Source organism: Apteryx mantelli, chromosome 5 (genome assembly GCF_036417845.1).
Source record: "Apteryx mantelli isolate bAptMan1 chromosome 5, bAptMan1.hap1, whole genome shotgun sequence".
In the NCBI taxonomy this organism is placed as follows: Eukaryota; Metazoa; Chordata; class Aves; order Apterygiformes; family Apterygidae; genus Apteryx; species Apteryx mantelli.
This window is the reverse complement of record NC_089982.1, coordinates 11200584-11216525: the sequence shown is the minus strand read 5'-3', so window position 1 is coordinate 11216525 and position 15942 is coordinate 11200584. Positions and strand designations below refer to the sequence as shown.

Sequence of the window (15942 nt, the reverse complement as noted above, 5' to 3'; positions counted from 1 at the left end):
GTTCATGAAGTATTCGGCAACTTTTAAAACAGAGGAGGCAGAATGAAAAGAATTGAGAGCAAAAAGTGTTGGATGCCAGACACATTCATTACTACTTGAAATATTGCCTGGCAACAGAGGTGGGCTCAGTTGCAGCAGGAGACATGGCTGAAAAACATGTGGAACAAATGGCTCGGCACACGCTAAAGTCGCAGGAATTAAAAATGAAAATTCTCACGTGCTCATGCTTGGTTTTCTTGCTCTGTGCTTCTGTTCGGGTCTGCTCTGTTGAGCGTTCTCTAAAGAAGACTTTTGGAAATGCTGAAATGGCCAGAGCTGATGGGGAGATTGATTGAACGGGACAAATAGGCAATGATGAGACCCTGCTTGTAAGAAGAACTTAATAGGCATAAAATTGCCTATTGCAGCTGGAGGGCTGCTCTGAAAGCACAAAGAGGGAAGGGCAGGATGATTGTTTCTTCTCGTCACTGCATGGAAGTTCACATTCAGAAGAGGAGTCCAGAACTGTTATGTCTGTATCCTTAAGAATGTCACTGTATTCTCACCATTCCCTAAAACAGGGGGTGCAGGTAAATGACTCCTGCGTGGTAAACTTAAGAAAGAATAAATAGTTTGGCAAGAGGGACTGTAGCCGATGAGAGAAAGTGACAATGCTTTCTAGGGCACTTTGTGTCACAGCAAAATGTCTTTAAAAATCTCTTTGAGGGGAGCTGCGTTACAGTGTTGGAAAGGAAAATGGTATCTTTTTTTGCTCACCAAAAGAGGAGGAATTTTCTCATATGCTCTCTTATACTGAGTAGTTGCTTTTTGCACCAGTTGTGCTATTGATGCCAGTGGATGTGCTGAGGGAGTTGCTTTTGATGGTTAATGTGATTAAGGATATGTTTAAGGTACTAGAATGTGACCTAACAAGATTCCAGAGGGTCAAACAGTATGTTTCTCTGCAAATAAACTATGAAAGACACATTGTTTTAAAAAGAAAAAGAGGAAAGCCAAAGGAAAAGAAAAAAGTTAAGTATTAGGGTGCGATTTCTGAACTTTGTTGTATGTGGCAGCCACTGTGCTACTAAATAGTTTCACTGGAGACTCAACTGTTATTCAAGTCCAAGGGAGGTGCAATTTCAGAGAGCATCCAGTATCTCTATAACAATGGGAAATGTTACAGAGCTCAGAGAAAAGCCAGGCTTTCTGTAGATACATTTTTTTCTTTATTAAAGCCTTTTTGGTAACTACTCAATAATAGCTCCTTAAAAATTTGCTGTTGTAACAGTTTTACATGATGTTAAGTAAAATGGCTGACCTCAAGGACTAGTCAAAAATACCATTGTGGTCCATATTTTCTCATGAATTTCTTGTTATGTAGTTTAGATCGTGCCAGGGTTTATCAACCATATAGTTTGTTACAAGGCGGAGGCTCAAAACAGAAGCATGGGCTGGTTGCTTAATAAAAGGAATCACAGAATGGTTGAGGCTGGAAGAGACCTGTGGAGATCATCTAGTCCAACCCCCCTGCTCAAGCAGGGTCACCTAGAGCACGTTGCCGAGGCCCGTGTCCAGACGGCTTTTGAATGTCTCCAAGGATGGAGACTCCACGACCTCTCTGGGCAACCTGCTCCAGCACTCAGTCACCCTCAAAGTAAAGAAGTGTCAGAGAAATCCCTGCTTTTCATGTAATTAAAAATGACACTAGCTGAATCTAGAAAATTTTTAAAAAGTGATGGAGAAAGAGAAGTTTCCTGTTTTTCTAGCAATTTGGAAGCTAGTAACTGATAATTAGCATCTGACTACTGCAGGCATGACTCCAAAATTGTGTAGTATCCATGCACCTGATTCTGCACCCCTGAAATTAGTGGAAGTTTTACTATTAATTTCAGTGGGCTGAGAATCAAGTTGTTAGTATATGAAATATTCACTCTGGCTCAACTTGCTAATCATATATCTTGGGAGGCTTATTAATAATGCATCCATTTGGAATATGCCACTGCCTTTAGTCCTGACGTGTTATATTGATACTATTTTTATTGTTTGCATCTGAAAATAGCAGACACCAGTTTGGAAGACAGTTATTAACATTCTCTGTTGAGCGCAACAAAGTGTTGGGAAAGGTAAGGCTGACTAACATTTTCCTTTAGAAGATGCTGTTTTAGTTTAAGAGGTTGCTAAACCGATTAGACTGTCCTATAAACTAATTGATTTAGGACATTTTGGGAAGAACCATCTCTTCTCTGTCCTCAGTCCTTTTATCTCCATGGAATGTTTCAATAAAGTATCTGTAGATATAATTTTTTCACGTTGTCCCAACAGCACTGAAGACAAAGGGAGCTGAGAACACCCAGCAAATCATTACGCAAAGGCTGCCGTTCTTCTGGCAGTTGAGGGAATATGGTATTCGTAAGCATTTGTCTCGTACTAAAGATTGTTTGCAGATCAAAGATTTAAGATATGCCACATGCATAGCTCACAGTAAAATGTGTACAATCACACAATACAGTAGTCCAGAAGAAGAATGGATCATTCAAGAGGCAGTCAACACTATTCATTATGTGCATGGAAGGGGTCACAGTCAAGAGATGTGGGATGTGTGCCTCAAGGTGGCAAACTCAAACTGCTTTAACAGTGGTCTCCACTTCTGCACCCCAGAGTAGTGCGAGAAAGGGCCCAGAATGGGATCTGGGTAGAGTAGCAAGAGTTCCCTGCAGGTTGCCAAATTCACCCTGCAAACAAATCTGATGATCTACCTTACTACAGCCAGTGCTGAAAGCAGGGTCCAAGTAATTATTTTTCTCTGTAAGAAAAGAAATTTATTTTAAACATGAGCTTAGAATGATTAGCTGGTGAGTTGGTCATCCGGAGAGGATGGATTCTATGAGACCCTGGGGAGGCTTGATGTGTGGTTGCTGAACAACGTTTTAAGGCGTGACCATTTCCGCAAAATGGATTTCATGTGTAAGTTTTCCTGTAGTTGATTTCTTCAGGGGTGTTCAGGGACCCCTTCACTTGATAGAGCACCTGGGGAATCGAGACTTCAATTCTGACCCGAGCTGTTTGGGGAAATTGGTATTACCTCATTTGACCTTTCTCTCTTCTGTAACGTGGACAACAGTTGTTACCTGTGCATGTGTAAGGATAGTCTGTGCACAGTGCTTTAACATGAGCACATGCTTCAAATAGGTTAAGCAATATTAGCTGTAAACTGAGAGAGTGCCTTACCCTGTGGCCTTGACTTAGCGTCTAAGATGCCGTAGGTGAACTAGTGAAGACATCCAAGGAGAAGCATTTTAGTGACTCCTGGTTGTAGGCATGACTCCATTTTGGCGATCCAAGGAAGCTGGTAAAAATGTGAGCTACACAAGCCTTCACTGCTTTGTTTTAGATGATGTGCTTCAGTCTTGTCTCATGTTCTTACTTACCTAGTTTTTGATTCAAAACCTTTCCTCTACAGTTCTTTGCAGAACTGAGTAATTGGGGATATTTAATAGTATAAATGAAATACATATAAATACGTCTAGCTATCTGCTAGCTGTGAAGCCTGGAGAAGGGGTTGCGATAGCAGTGTGATTAGAACAGAACCGTACAACGTTTCTGTGCAGGAATGTACAAAATGCAGCAGAAAAGCCCCACAAGCTGCTGAGGCTGTGAAGCTACGAGAGGCTGTACTGAAATGCCTTTTCAGGAAGCAATGTGCATTTGGGCAGAAAATTAGGTGGTTGTGGTGGTGGCGAGGAAGTGTTTAGTGTTTCCAGACTTTTGTGAAAACTGCCTGGTTTATTGTTCTCATTAGTGATGTTGACTGAAGCATGAGTTCCCCTTTTTGTCATCACTTATTCTTAGTGGAAACTTAGCACCAAAGAGTTCCTTGAACTGTGTATAAAAATGTTAAGGATCTAGGGCTTGTCTATGCAAGAAGGCTCAGGGAAATGAATGGGAATCGATCAAAGGTATAAATCTTCCTGGAAATGATTAAACTGTGTAAGGTCTTGTATAGGCATAAACATACAGAATTAAAGTTGTTTAACATAATTGATTCATTTTGGAAGTGAGGTCAGCTACACTAAAAAGAAAACCACTTTAAATCTGATAAAAATATCCACACAGGTGTTTAACTCAACTAGCTCACTCTGAATTCAGATTGATTTGATTTGAGTTTTGGCTGACTGTAGGCAATCCCAGAAATTAATGAGAGTATAATCATGTCCTAGTCTAATAAACATGTTTGGAAAGCACATTTTACAAATAGCCTCGTTTGATAATGTTACCACAGACTTTGAGGAAGCATTTATACCAGCTCTCTTGGTGATTTTTGTAGTTGCTGATGTACTTTAAAGTAATGGAGTACTTCAGATTTGATGGTCCATTCTGCCTTGAAGGGAGGAAGCAGCTCACTGAGGTGCAGAACCCAGTGGCATTTACTAGTCTCGCCTCCTATGGCTGCATGAAAACAAACTCTAGTAATAACGAATTGAAAAAAACACACGGAGGAAAACCATGTTGATTAGAGAAGAGGCTGTTTTAGTTGTGCGTTAATACAAACGAACGCCCACCCATTCAAAGAAGACCTCGTACAGCTGGAGAACCAGATCGTTACCATCTTCCTTGCTGAATCACATCTCACCCATTAAGAATGAGGCGGTTGTTACTTAGCACTGAAGGAGGAGGTGATTTTTAGGATACTTGCTGGTATCTTAAAGCCCCTTGGTATTTCCATGAGCTGCAGGGAGTGCTGCTGGCAGCGAGCTTTCTTCCTCATCAGGCAGGGCAGCGAAGGAGGACTCCCATGACAGCGAACGATTACCCAAGTTAGACTGACGTTGGGCTTGGAAGTTCAGCTCTAGCCTCATTTGCTGCTGTCGTGCTAGAATGTGTCTCGCTGTGCTTCTGAGCTCCCGGAGATTTCTCTGTGTTGATGGAGATTGATTTTGCCTTTGGGAACCTGAGGGTATAAATTGTGCTCATAATTGGCCTGAACTGAACTAGGAGAAACTGCTGATGTGTTCATTCTCTTCAGCAAGTGGTTTATTTTATAAGCCTCTTGGTGGGCCACTTCTGACTGAATACAGGGAAAGGAAAGGGAAAAGGGGGAGGTAAAAAGATGTCATTTATGGGTATCAGTACCTATATTTAAATGCTGCATTGGAGCATTTTACCATCTGCAATTAATACTTTAATTCCTTTCCCATTCAGAGAAAAATATAATTCCAGCCATCTAAATCTGTGGATTAGCATTTTCTCAAGCACTTATGTCTGTTGATCATCAGGTTGTTTCTTGAATAAGACAGCAATAAAAATGCTATTAAGGAGGACTTCTCAGCAGGAGCAGCTGATCCTGTCATTAATGGTGCTGGTTTCAGCAGCCTTGAAACTGGCTGGATTAGGGAGAACTGAAGGTGATGGTCAAGACTTGGGAAAGACCGGTGGGGGTGGTGCTCAAAGGTCGGGTAGGGGGAGGTCTTCAGGGTTCGCCCCACGGGTTAATTGCTCTCCAGTTCTTAAGCCTGATACTCGCCTGTCCCCTGTACGCTTAGCACACAGTGTTCGCTCAGGAGATTAAGATGAAAATATGTTCTCCTTGCTAAAGAGAGCACATAAACAACCCATAAATGGCCCATTAACCTACAAAGTTGCAATAAAGAACATGTGGTAAAGCAAGCCATAGGAGACCTGTGACCCAGCAAATTCCTTAATTGGATTTTGAACCTTATCATTTGTGCCAAATGCAACTGTTATGAAATTAGCAAAAACAAAAGAATGGGAAAAAAAAAACAGAAGGGGAGACATAAGATGCATATCCAGACCTGGTGGGAACATTTCTGTAGTTTGTCTTATGACACAGTTCAGCGAGCAAAATTCTGTGGCCTGCTATGGAGTTATTGTGTTATGGGATCAGGTGTCAGAGTAACACCTCCATGTAATAAATCCCTCTTCAAAATGATGGGAAAGAGATAATTTTCCCATTGGCTGAAACAGATGCCATCAGCAGCTCTAGAAGCTCCGTAATTATTCAGGACCTTCTCTTAACAGGCTGTTTAATGCTCCAGCCACTCGCTGTGCTCTGAAGCTGCCTTTTGAAGCAGAAGAGTTGAGCCAGTCATCAGCAACATGCTGTAGCTTTCCAACTTAAATTACCTAGACCCCATCCATCACTGTGAAACCAGTGAGTGGCTGGAGGATGGCAGCCATTTGCTGTTGCTAAATTCAGACCAATTAAAGAAGAAAAATTAGATCGTGGAAGTCTGCAGATTGATGTTATTAAGCTGTTTTGCGTTCTCTGGACTGGGCCCCACCTTTTTGTTCTCTGTGTAGTGAGTAGTTCAGGTACATGCCTATGTACATGTCCATAGCTGAAGCATTACCGCAACAGAAATAAAAACATGCTGTTACACTATAAACAATCCAGTTGTACAGCAGTATTGAAAGGCCTTAGCCAAAATGTCAGGCTCCGTTCTGGTGGGTATTTTTTTCATACGTGCACATGGTGAGACATCTCTGCTCTGCATGTGCAGTCTAAACAGACGAGGAGGAGAGAGGCTGGGATTTGGCAGGTGGGAAGCTGAGGCCCAGAGTGGGCAAGTGGTTTATCCCAAGCCAGGCAGAGTGGCCAGAAACTGAACCCTGTCTCCTGAAGCTCAGGTGCTTTGGTTTCAGAACAGGCTCCTAGCACTGTGCTTCATTTGAGCTGACTGTATAAAGATGAGCTTAAGTGTTAGGCCTAATTGGGTTTTTGGAATATGATAATTTTAATTATTTATACTAATGTTTGCTTTAAATGTGTTTTAGATGCAGATTTCAGTCCAAATTGCTTTTATAATTGCCAGGACAATTTTCATGCATGGGATTACGTGTTTGAAGCTATATTTTAGAACTGTTCTGCAAAGAGCATCTGTCACATCCAAGTCAAGTAATCAGATACTCATTATGCACATCACAGATTCTCAGAAATGTTTCTTAAAAAAAAGAAAAAATCTGTAGGAACTAGTTGTTACATAAGAGTGCTAGTTACAAAAAGGGGTTAATGTATATTTTACAAGGACTAAATAGCTGTAAGCTCAGCATAGCAATATTTTTCTCTCCTGCTAAGAATGTAGTAAGAGACAGCTTTTGTGGGAAATGATGGATTTTCTCAAAGCAGAATAGAAAATTAATTTTGAATGGAAAAATGCAAAAGCATGATGATGGAAAATGCAAAAGCATTTGCGTAGTCAGTCTGGGAATTTTACTGAATCGTGGGCAACATGTGGCTTACATGACGTAACGCCAGAGTCACAGGTCAGCTGAATGGTTGAACTTTGCTTTCCACCGATGTATGTTTAAATTGCTTTGGTTTCTGTTTTGTACATGCACCTCCTAAGTTGAATGGTACATGATACAGTTGCAGTCATGGGAGCCAATTGGACTGTCCATCGTGTTTCTACTTGATGGGTGGGCTGCTCGTGGCTCTCGAGACATGTTCAGGTTGGCACTGGTTGAAATGCTGCATCCTATGACTGGCAGCAGAGCGGTGCTCAGGCCAGGGTTGGCAGGGGCTCTGCCTTCCCAGCTGTGTGAGGAAGTGAACCAGCAGGAGATGCTGAGATTGATGGTGCCGTGGGATTGCTTTGGGACCTCGCAGCATGCCAGTGCAGCCTGGAGCTGTGCAGCGTCCAGGGGGTGGTGTCACCTTCTGCCCGTGGACCTATGGACCTCCCTTTTCCTCAGCTCTTTTACAGACAGTCTGTCTGGTTGCTCTTAGGTGCATGTCCCAGTGGTCAGGAAGCTGGCACCACTGCTCTGATCTGGAGGGGCAAGACACAAAGTCTGTCAGTTGGAAGGTAAAAGGATATACATGGTAGTGCTTATGCTCAGAATAGTGATGAACAGGCTCCTCTAGCTCCTGTTCTGAGGCTGTCATGGTTATGGTAACTGTGGTTATGAAGTGGCATCCTTGAAACGATGCGAGTGAGGAAGAATCAGGGGTATGCAGTCACCAGAAGAAGTGCAGTCTGTGGTAAGTGAGGAGATGGGAGGGCCTGGCTCTCATCCGTGATGTATATGCTATAATTATTTGTGTTTGGGATTGGCAGGGGCTGTGCTTCACGTTGCTACCAAGGACAGAAACAGGGGCCACGTCTCTGGGAAGTTTAAAATGGTGGGGAATGCTTCGTGGTGGATTTGTGGGAGCAAGTATAGACTAGCGCCAATTTGTGGTGCCGCTGTTGGTTGTGATTGTGCCGAGACAGTGATAACGCTGGAAAGCCCACAGGCTGATATGCTTAGTCAGCAGGTGGAGAGCTTGCCCTGTAAGGCTCCCTTGTGAAGGAAAACCTAGATGTATTAGAGATTTTTGTGGTAGGGTGCTGCTCTGTGAGGAAGGGTCTGGCTGCCGAGGAGCTCAGTATGGGAAAGAGAAGGGACTTGTAAGCCTCCTCTCTGCCCTTGAAGTGAGGGAATGAAAGCCCTTTGCGGCCCGTTGAGGAGGACGTGCGGTGCTGTGAAGACCTCTTCAGAGGTTGCATTTTCTACTGCTAGGTCAGGATGTTAAAGGAGTAACACACAGCTCTTCTATAAACATTTAAAGCCAAAGGTCTTGCAAGTGCAAGGGTGCCCAGCAACCCAAACTCTTCGTGCCACCTTGGCCATATTACTGCAGAAGTTTTCACCCTGCAGTGACTTTGGAAGGCAGCTTGTTGCTAGCAGAGTTGCTGGTGACCAACATTGATGACGTGAAAAGCTGTTGCAGAGAGGAAGTGGGGGGTGGCAGATGGTAAAATTGACCTGGTTGGTGACCAGCCTTCTAAGTCAGGTAGGTATTTTGGAGCAATAATCAGCTATGCAAAACTTACTGTTTTGAGAAATTCATTGCTTTTCAGGAAGAAGCCTGATCTTCTCTTACATTGCTAGACCATTCCAAACAGGCATAGCAAAAAAGAGCATTGGGTCTAAAGTTATGGAGAAAAAAATGTTCCCTTCAGTGAAGTATGTCCATATTGCAATAGTGCTATAATTGGCAGTATTAAAACTCACACAACAAGACAAAAACTCAACAGCAGCCAAAAATAAAAAACAATAGTTTTATTAAATTTTTCATATACCTTCAATAGAGAAATCCTGTTTTATATTCTGAAAACATCATCACCTAACTGATGTAGAAATGAATTTGCATCAACTTTTGCTTAATAATTTATGAAGAAAGAACTGAAAGTTTCTTAAAAAAAAAAAAGTAGTAGGGAGGGGAATGTTCCTTATTGGTTCCTTTTTCACATTAGAAAATGAGATTTTGTTTACCCTGGAAAAATCAATGGTGATTGGACACCTGGTGTAATTAATTATATTGCAACAGTCAGACAGCTGATCTTTTGAAAAGAAGGGAGTTTTTAGCAGAACTGTTCAAAGTTCATAGTCTGCTGTTTAACTCTAATGCTAATAAACATTCAGCAGAAAGGATGTCTTTCTTAAAATTTCACATGAGCACACCTTCATTTTAATCTATATTAACTGAAGGGGAAAAAAAAAAGGTAGACCACAAGAAGTCCTCCAGCAAAGCTACTCTTGGGGCATGAGCTCCAGTTACCTTGGGGAGATGCAGTTAGACATTTGTACAGGGATGTTTTCAGTCTTTAATTTTGAGTCACTTCTGTTTCTTGAACAGGAAAGGGTTTCTGCTAATTTTTCCATAGCCAGTAGCACAGAACTACTTTACCTGTGCTGTCAAAAGAGCATGTGTTGAATATAGTTTCTTTTACCTAAATGGACACACTTTTTCCTGGGGAGAGCAGTTGTTTTTTTTCAGTGCGTTGGTGCCTGACTAAATGGAGTGAGTCGCATTCTTCATGTATAGATGACACAAACTTTCTGTTAAATATTCCTGTGTTTTCTAGTAACAGGTCTGGGAAGGTTAGAGCCTGCCTTGCAGGCCAATGAGAGCCCGAGCCTCGGTGGCAGGGAGGGGAAAGCCAGCTATGGGATGCTGTCCCAGTAAGCCCCCAGACAGTTTGGCTAAAACTGGTTTTACGTCATATAAAAAAAGGGGGCTGAGGATCTCAGCTGATCAGAGTACGAAAGGTCCTTGGGCATGCACCATAGAGCATATTGGTTTTGAGCTCGATAGCTTTTTACAAGGGCTGCAAATTGCTGTAACATAGTTAAGGACTGTAGGAAGAGACAAGTTTTCCTGAACTTTACTCCCAGCTTGAAGTTTTAAGACGTAAGTGAGAGGCAAGGAAGGGAAGAGAGGGAGATACACACACCCTCCCTCGCACCCCTCCGTCCACAACGACTAGGATGTCAAATGGAAAAGGCAGCCTGGAGACACGGCTGAACGGCTATGGGGAGACGGGGAAGGAGAGGAGCCGCACGTCCCTGGTTGTCGCTCAGGCCGTTAACCGCAGTATTTTCACCTCTGCAGTCTCCCCCGCTGCCGAACGCATCCGCTTCATTCTCGGGGAGGAGGATGACAGCCCAGCGCCCCCACAGCTTTTCACCGAGCTGGACGAGCTCCTGGCCATTGACGGACAAGAGATGGAATGGAAGGAGACTGCGAGGTGGGTTGCTTTTTTCTTTACCTCAAAGGGGGAGGGCAGCTCCTTGGAAAGCCCATGGGAAATTCCTCTGAACGTTCAAAAGGGGGTAATATCCATGCCCCAGGGTGGCTTGGGAAATCCACAGAAAGGGGCCCGTACTGCTGAAATTACCTTTCTTTGACAAAAGAGAATATGCAAGGGTTTGTTTAAATATTCCTTTAAAACAAAAACTCCAGTAAGATTGAAGTGTTAGATCTGTGTGAATGTGTTACATCTGTAGAGCCAAACCTGTATATGGGCTTCCTGTGCTTTGCAGCCATTACAATAGGTTGACCAGAATTGTCAGAAATCAGTGCCTGAATAGAACTTCCACAACCATGTTAAAACTACTTTAATTCTGTTGCCCAAAAGTAGATTTGAGTCTGACTGCACCACATACACAAGTTGGAAGATTTTGACTGTCCCCCACTCCTAATGAGTTACTGATGAAATTCATTTTAAATAGGTAAAAAGCTAAAGGTTTTCCTTCTGAGGGAATTATCCAAGCTGTGTGTTAAATGCTGCATTAGATTGCCCACTTTGAGTTTCTTGGTTAAGTTCTGCTTATTATTTTGATGGTGCTGACGTAGGATTGGCTTTTTTTTATCTGTTTGACACAAATTATCTATAGTCTATTTCTGAACCATGCAGAAAGAGCCGTTGGATTGGAATCATGTCCTAAAGGTTGTTGTTCAGCCCTCTAGATGGAGGAAGTTTAATTTTTTCTTCAGTGAAAATATTTTAGGGGGCTTGCCTTAAAATGGAAACCCCTCGTTGCTGCCTGGTTGCTGTGAAGGCTTGAAACGTTCCACGCAGAAGAGGCGCTCAGCTAGTCAGTGAGCAGTCTGGGGCTTTACCTTCCCTATTCCCCCCTCCCACTTCTAACTTTGGGCTTTTCATTTTTCTTTGTTGTAGCTGTGCTAAGCTCTCTCCCCACCTTCCAGTCTAAAGGGCTCCTACTGTGCTCCTAGGTAGCCCTTGTTGTTTGGTTTCCTTAATCTTCTTTACCTGTGATTTAGTGAACCACTCTACCACCAACCCCTTTTCCCCCTTATCTTTCTTTATTTTTACTTGCAGCCACTTACAGAGCCTATTTAAAGGCTTCTCACCTTTTACTCTTTAACTTCTTGCTTATTGGTCTTCCTTTTCTCCCTTTATTGCTTTTCTTCTTTCTTATCTTAGTTCAGTACTTAGATTTCATCATGTGTTCTGCCCACCTCTGCTTTTAACAGCAAATTATGCTTTCCACTGTCCATATATAGGCATTTGAGAAGACTTTTTAATGAAAATTTGGTAAGGTTTTTTCACAGCTCAGACCTAAATGTTATGTTTCATACCTAGCAGTCTATTTGGGCTCTCCTTTCTAGTATGAATACTGGGAAGCAGTGTTTTCCTTAAGTCCACAAATGTTATCAATCCAGGCTGCTGCTTCATTTCAGGGGTTGTAATACAGAATCGGAGGAGTCGGGCCTAAGGTAGTTCTACTGGTGTTAATCTGATCAGCTTGGTGATATTTGCTGCTGTTTTGGGTCACCCAAACCAGCTTTCAGATCAAAAGGAAGATGTCCCATGTCCTGCATGGCAGATCACACAGCACTTATTTCTTGAGGGACATTTGTCAAGAGCCCTCTGCTTTTAGTTTTGAAGAAACTTGCGGAGGGATAGGCTTGGGCTCTTTGTATTATCAAGTTGCTGCAGAGGAAAAAGAAAGATTTTCTACTCTGGAGATGCTTTCTGTTTTTATGTATTTTTATAGATCTTTACTAGAATTGCTAGGTAGAGCTGTATATGTGATTCTGACTCTCTAAGGATACATGTGCATTTTATATGCTTAAAAGCAGGGACACCCTGCTGAGGCACTGTGCAGTTCCTAAACTTGGCCCGACTCCCTAACGCATGTGTTATTTTGCTGATAGTGACCTTGCATGGCATATGATGGTCCAGAATTTTTCAGTATTTTCCTGAAATGACTTAATCTCGCAAAACCAAACCTACCATAAGCTAGCAAGCAGCTCTTGCTGCAAGTTGGACTGGCTGGAGCTGGCTGGTTCTGCACTCGGGCAGGTAGAGGGGCTGCCAGCTCTGCAGCTTGCCGCAGCTTGTGGCATGAAGACAGGCTTGAAAGAGAGTGGAAGCTGTCAGGAGCGAGTGTTTGTATTAAAAGGTTTTAGCAACAGTGCTGTCCCTTCCGGGGGTGTTCTGGTCTGTAGAAAAACAGCTGTACATGTCATGGAAAATTTCTAGCAGGAACCTTAAAGATACTCGTTAAAAGATACTTACGGAAGAGAACTTTTGTTGCCCATCTTGGTTCTTGATTCAGCTGAGTCGAGCCGTCTGTGTTGGCAACCCCAGTATAAATGGGCTATAGGTATCCCCCTGCACACGTTGCCATTTTTGAGAGCAGCCCAGGATGCGGCATGACCAGGGTTGGCGGAGGTCAGAGTCCTGCGAGGGCTCCCGTTGCCTCTTAGCCCTGCTGGCGTCCAGCCCTGGTTAACAAGCAGGGGCCTTTTGGGGAAAATGTCCATAGTGTAGACGGGGTTTCACAATGGAGCCCTGTAAATGCATTAGGAACGGAGCAGTAAAAGTGAAGGTTTATTGCTGTTAAAAGGTAACCTGAAGATTTGGGTCACTGAGTGTTCCTTGTTCATTCTGTTGGTGCTTGTAATTAACTTGCTTGGTTTGGATGGAAAAGTCCTTGCACTAGCATGTAAATGTTTGCATTTTGGTGGTAGTTAAAGGATACAGAGCAAACTAGTAAAAAGAAAAGGCCTGAAACCCTACTGGCAGCTAGAGGCCACCAGTCTATTTTGTGGTTCAGCGCAATGGCTTTGGGAACCAAGATGTGTGCACCATAGTGGGGACTCTTCTTCTACAAGGCATGGAGACAACAGAAAGATCATGAGATCTCTATGAAAAGAAATGAAAGGACTGTGGACCAGTGGATTTTTTTTTTTTTTTTAGTCTTTTATTATGGTCCTCTTTATTTATATAAACTCTGTCAAACAGTGCATTTCTGTCTCTCACCCCCTTCCTCTTTATACTGTTAGCAGGCCTGCTATGCCACCCTTGTTTGGGCTCTAAAAATTAAAAAAGGCTTCTGCACATGCTGTGTTAGTTGGTAGAGACACCAGGCGTCTTCAGAGTCTGTGTACAACTAAAGAGGCCTTAGGCTCCCAGTCAAGCCTTTGGAGCATAGAAAGTCACTCTGGAGGCCACCAAGGGCACTTCTACAAGTGTCTGTCCTTTAGAGCCACTGATGTTGATATGTTGCTGAATTCAGAAGTCCACAGTACCAAGAGAGCCTTACTGGAGCCGTTGGTGTAATTTCCAAGACGCAAGAGGCATAATACAACATGGCTGTCAAAAACAAAATAGAGATGATTAAAATAATTCGACAGCTAATTTTCTGAAATAACAGTGCTGATAATGTTTTGTCCTGAAAAAACACATTGCTGTTGTGCTGCAAGTACTTTTGCTTTCAACACTTGGGAAACACTCTTCTGAGCTGTACAATTCCTAATTCATGCAATAAGAAAGTATTAGCCCTACAGCTGTTTCTTTTGTCCTCTCTGCTCTGATCCTCTGCCTTGCAAGTCCGTCATGTTTTTCCTGTGTTCAGCAGCTGCACATGCAACTTTCTGTGCGTGAGTGAGTTTTTCTGCAGAAGCAGTTAAATGTATAGAAAGCCTCATGGAAGGCATTGCTTAACTAAGTACTAGCGCTGCTTTCCAGGTAAGATGGTCTGCTCTGAGACTTCAAAGGATCTTAAGAATCAAGGGTCTAAAGCTATTTCAAGGCCTTCAGAAGGCATCTTGCTGCCAATGGATTGCCCACTGAAATGGATGGACTTGAACTCTCCCTAGGAAAATATTTATTCTAGGAAGTATAACCTGAAGGAGGATCTATGCAATTGAACTTTAAGGCTGCACTAAATATAGCAGCTTATGGTTCAAACAGGTTTTGCAAGTTAAAAATTCTTTTAAGTATTGTGGATCATGGTGAGAAAAGGAGACAAAAGCAAATACTGACAGTTGTGAATAACACACTTTCACTGCAAATCCAACGCTTTGTAATTTGCAGCCTTTATGATGCTGCACGGTAAACTGCATCTCACTGCGTTGGAGATGCTCTGAGTCTCTATACAACCATAGATGTGTGCACATAGTAGGTATCCCTAGAAATTCCCAGATATGCAGGTGCCCAGCTCCCTTCACTCTCCTAGGAAATACCTCGGTTTTGTGAACTGAACACACCTTCCTTCCTTTGAGATCATATTCGACCCTTGAGCTTGGGTTAAAAAGTTACCTTTAAATAAAAAGTCTCAAATGAGATTTTTGCAGTTTAAAAGCGTAATGGATTAATCCTGAAATAATACATTTTTTCAAGATTAAGTATCATTTCAGTGGGGTTACTAATATCCTTTTGAACCACTTTGTGAACTTCCTTACCTTTACATATATGTTTTTTGTCTTAATAATCCCCTTATTTTAGTCAATGGAATTTTAATTATGCCAAATATATTAAACTAACATCTTGAGAGAGGAATAAAATGCTCTTCTACTTTGAAATTAATTTATATTAAAACACCCGCCTTTCTCCTTCACCCCCTGCTCATGTCACAGTCGCATCTGGTTGCTGGCTCCTGCGTGCCGTGCAGCATGGCCGCTCGGGGGGCTCTGAGCCACCAGCGATGGCCTGCGGGGCCTGCTCTCGCCGGGGGGCCGCTGCACTGAGGCTGCCTACTGCAGTCCCTTCCCTCGCGGAGGTTTGCACCTCGCACTTGCCTGCCGTTAGGACACAGTTTTAGGGGGTGGGAAGAATATTTTGCCCAGCACAATATTTAACCTTTGCTCGAATCTTCAACTAAGGAGATGAGCTTTCAGTTTTTTCCAGGCCTGCTTTGCTCAATCATTAAACAGTGGCCGCAGATTGGAGGGAAGCAACAAGCCCCTTAATCTGTGTCTTCGCTATCAAGGGCTCGTTTGCTCCTTTGGGAATGGTTCTCTCCTCTGCGGCTCTCCCTCATGCCAGCCCTTTAGTACTGAGCAGCATTACTCGATGCTGCTGCACGCTGGCAAGGCTACTGAGGTTTGGCAAAGCCCCGATGTTTTTCCTGTAGTCAATAAAAGTCATACCGCCGCAGGCCTACCTGATTCTTTAAATGGTGGCCAGAGCTTTCCAATCTTCTCGTCTGCATTTGAATCCTTGAATGCAAGTCACCGTGTTTCCAGGAGTGCCAGCGTTGCATCCTCTTAGGGAGCTGTGGTGCTCAGCCCCTCGTGCCGCTGGCTGCTTGGTTGAGTTAGCAAGCGTGGCTCTAGCTATTTCACTTTCTGCTGCTCAGCTCTGGCGAAGTAGTGGTAGGGGGCTTGCTTTGCCTGCATTTGGAGTGTCAGGTTAGGGCCGG

At 43.1% G+C, this 15942-nt stretch overlaps 1 protein-coding gene across 1 annotated transcript in view; it reads left to right on the top strand.

Moving 5' to 3' along the window:
- The window catches only part of SLC4A4 (solute carrier family 4 member 4), a 198358-nt gene that overhangs the window by 89405 nt on the left and 93011 nt on the right, over positions 1–15942 (top strand). The window contains exon 4 of the mRNA XM_067297497.1: positions 10379–10514. Within this exon, the coding sequence (XP_067153598.1) occupies positions 10379–10514 (136 nt within the window). The remainder of the gene's footprint in view (positions 1–10378; positions 10515–15942) is intronic.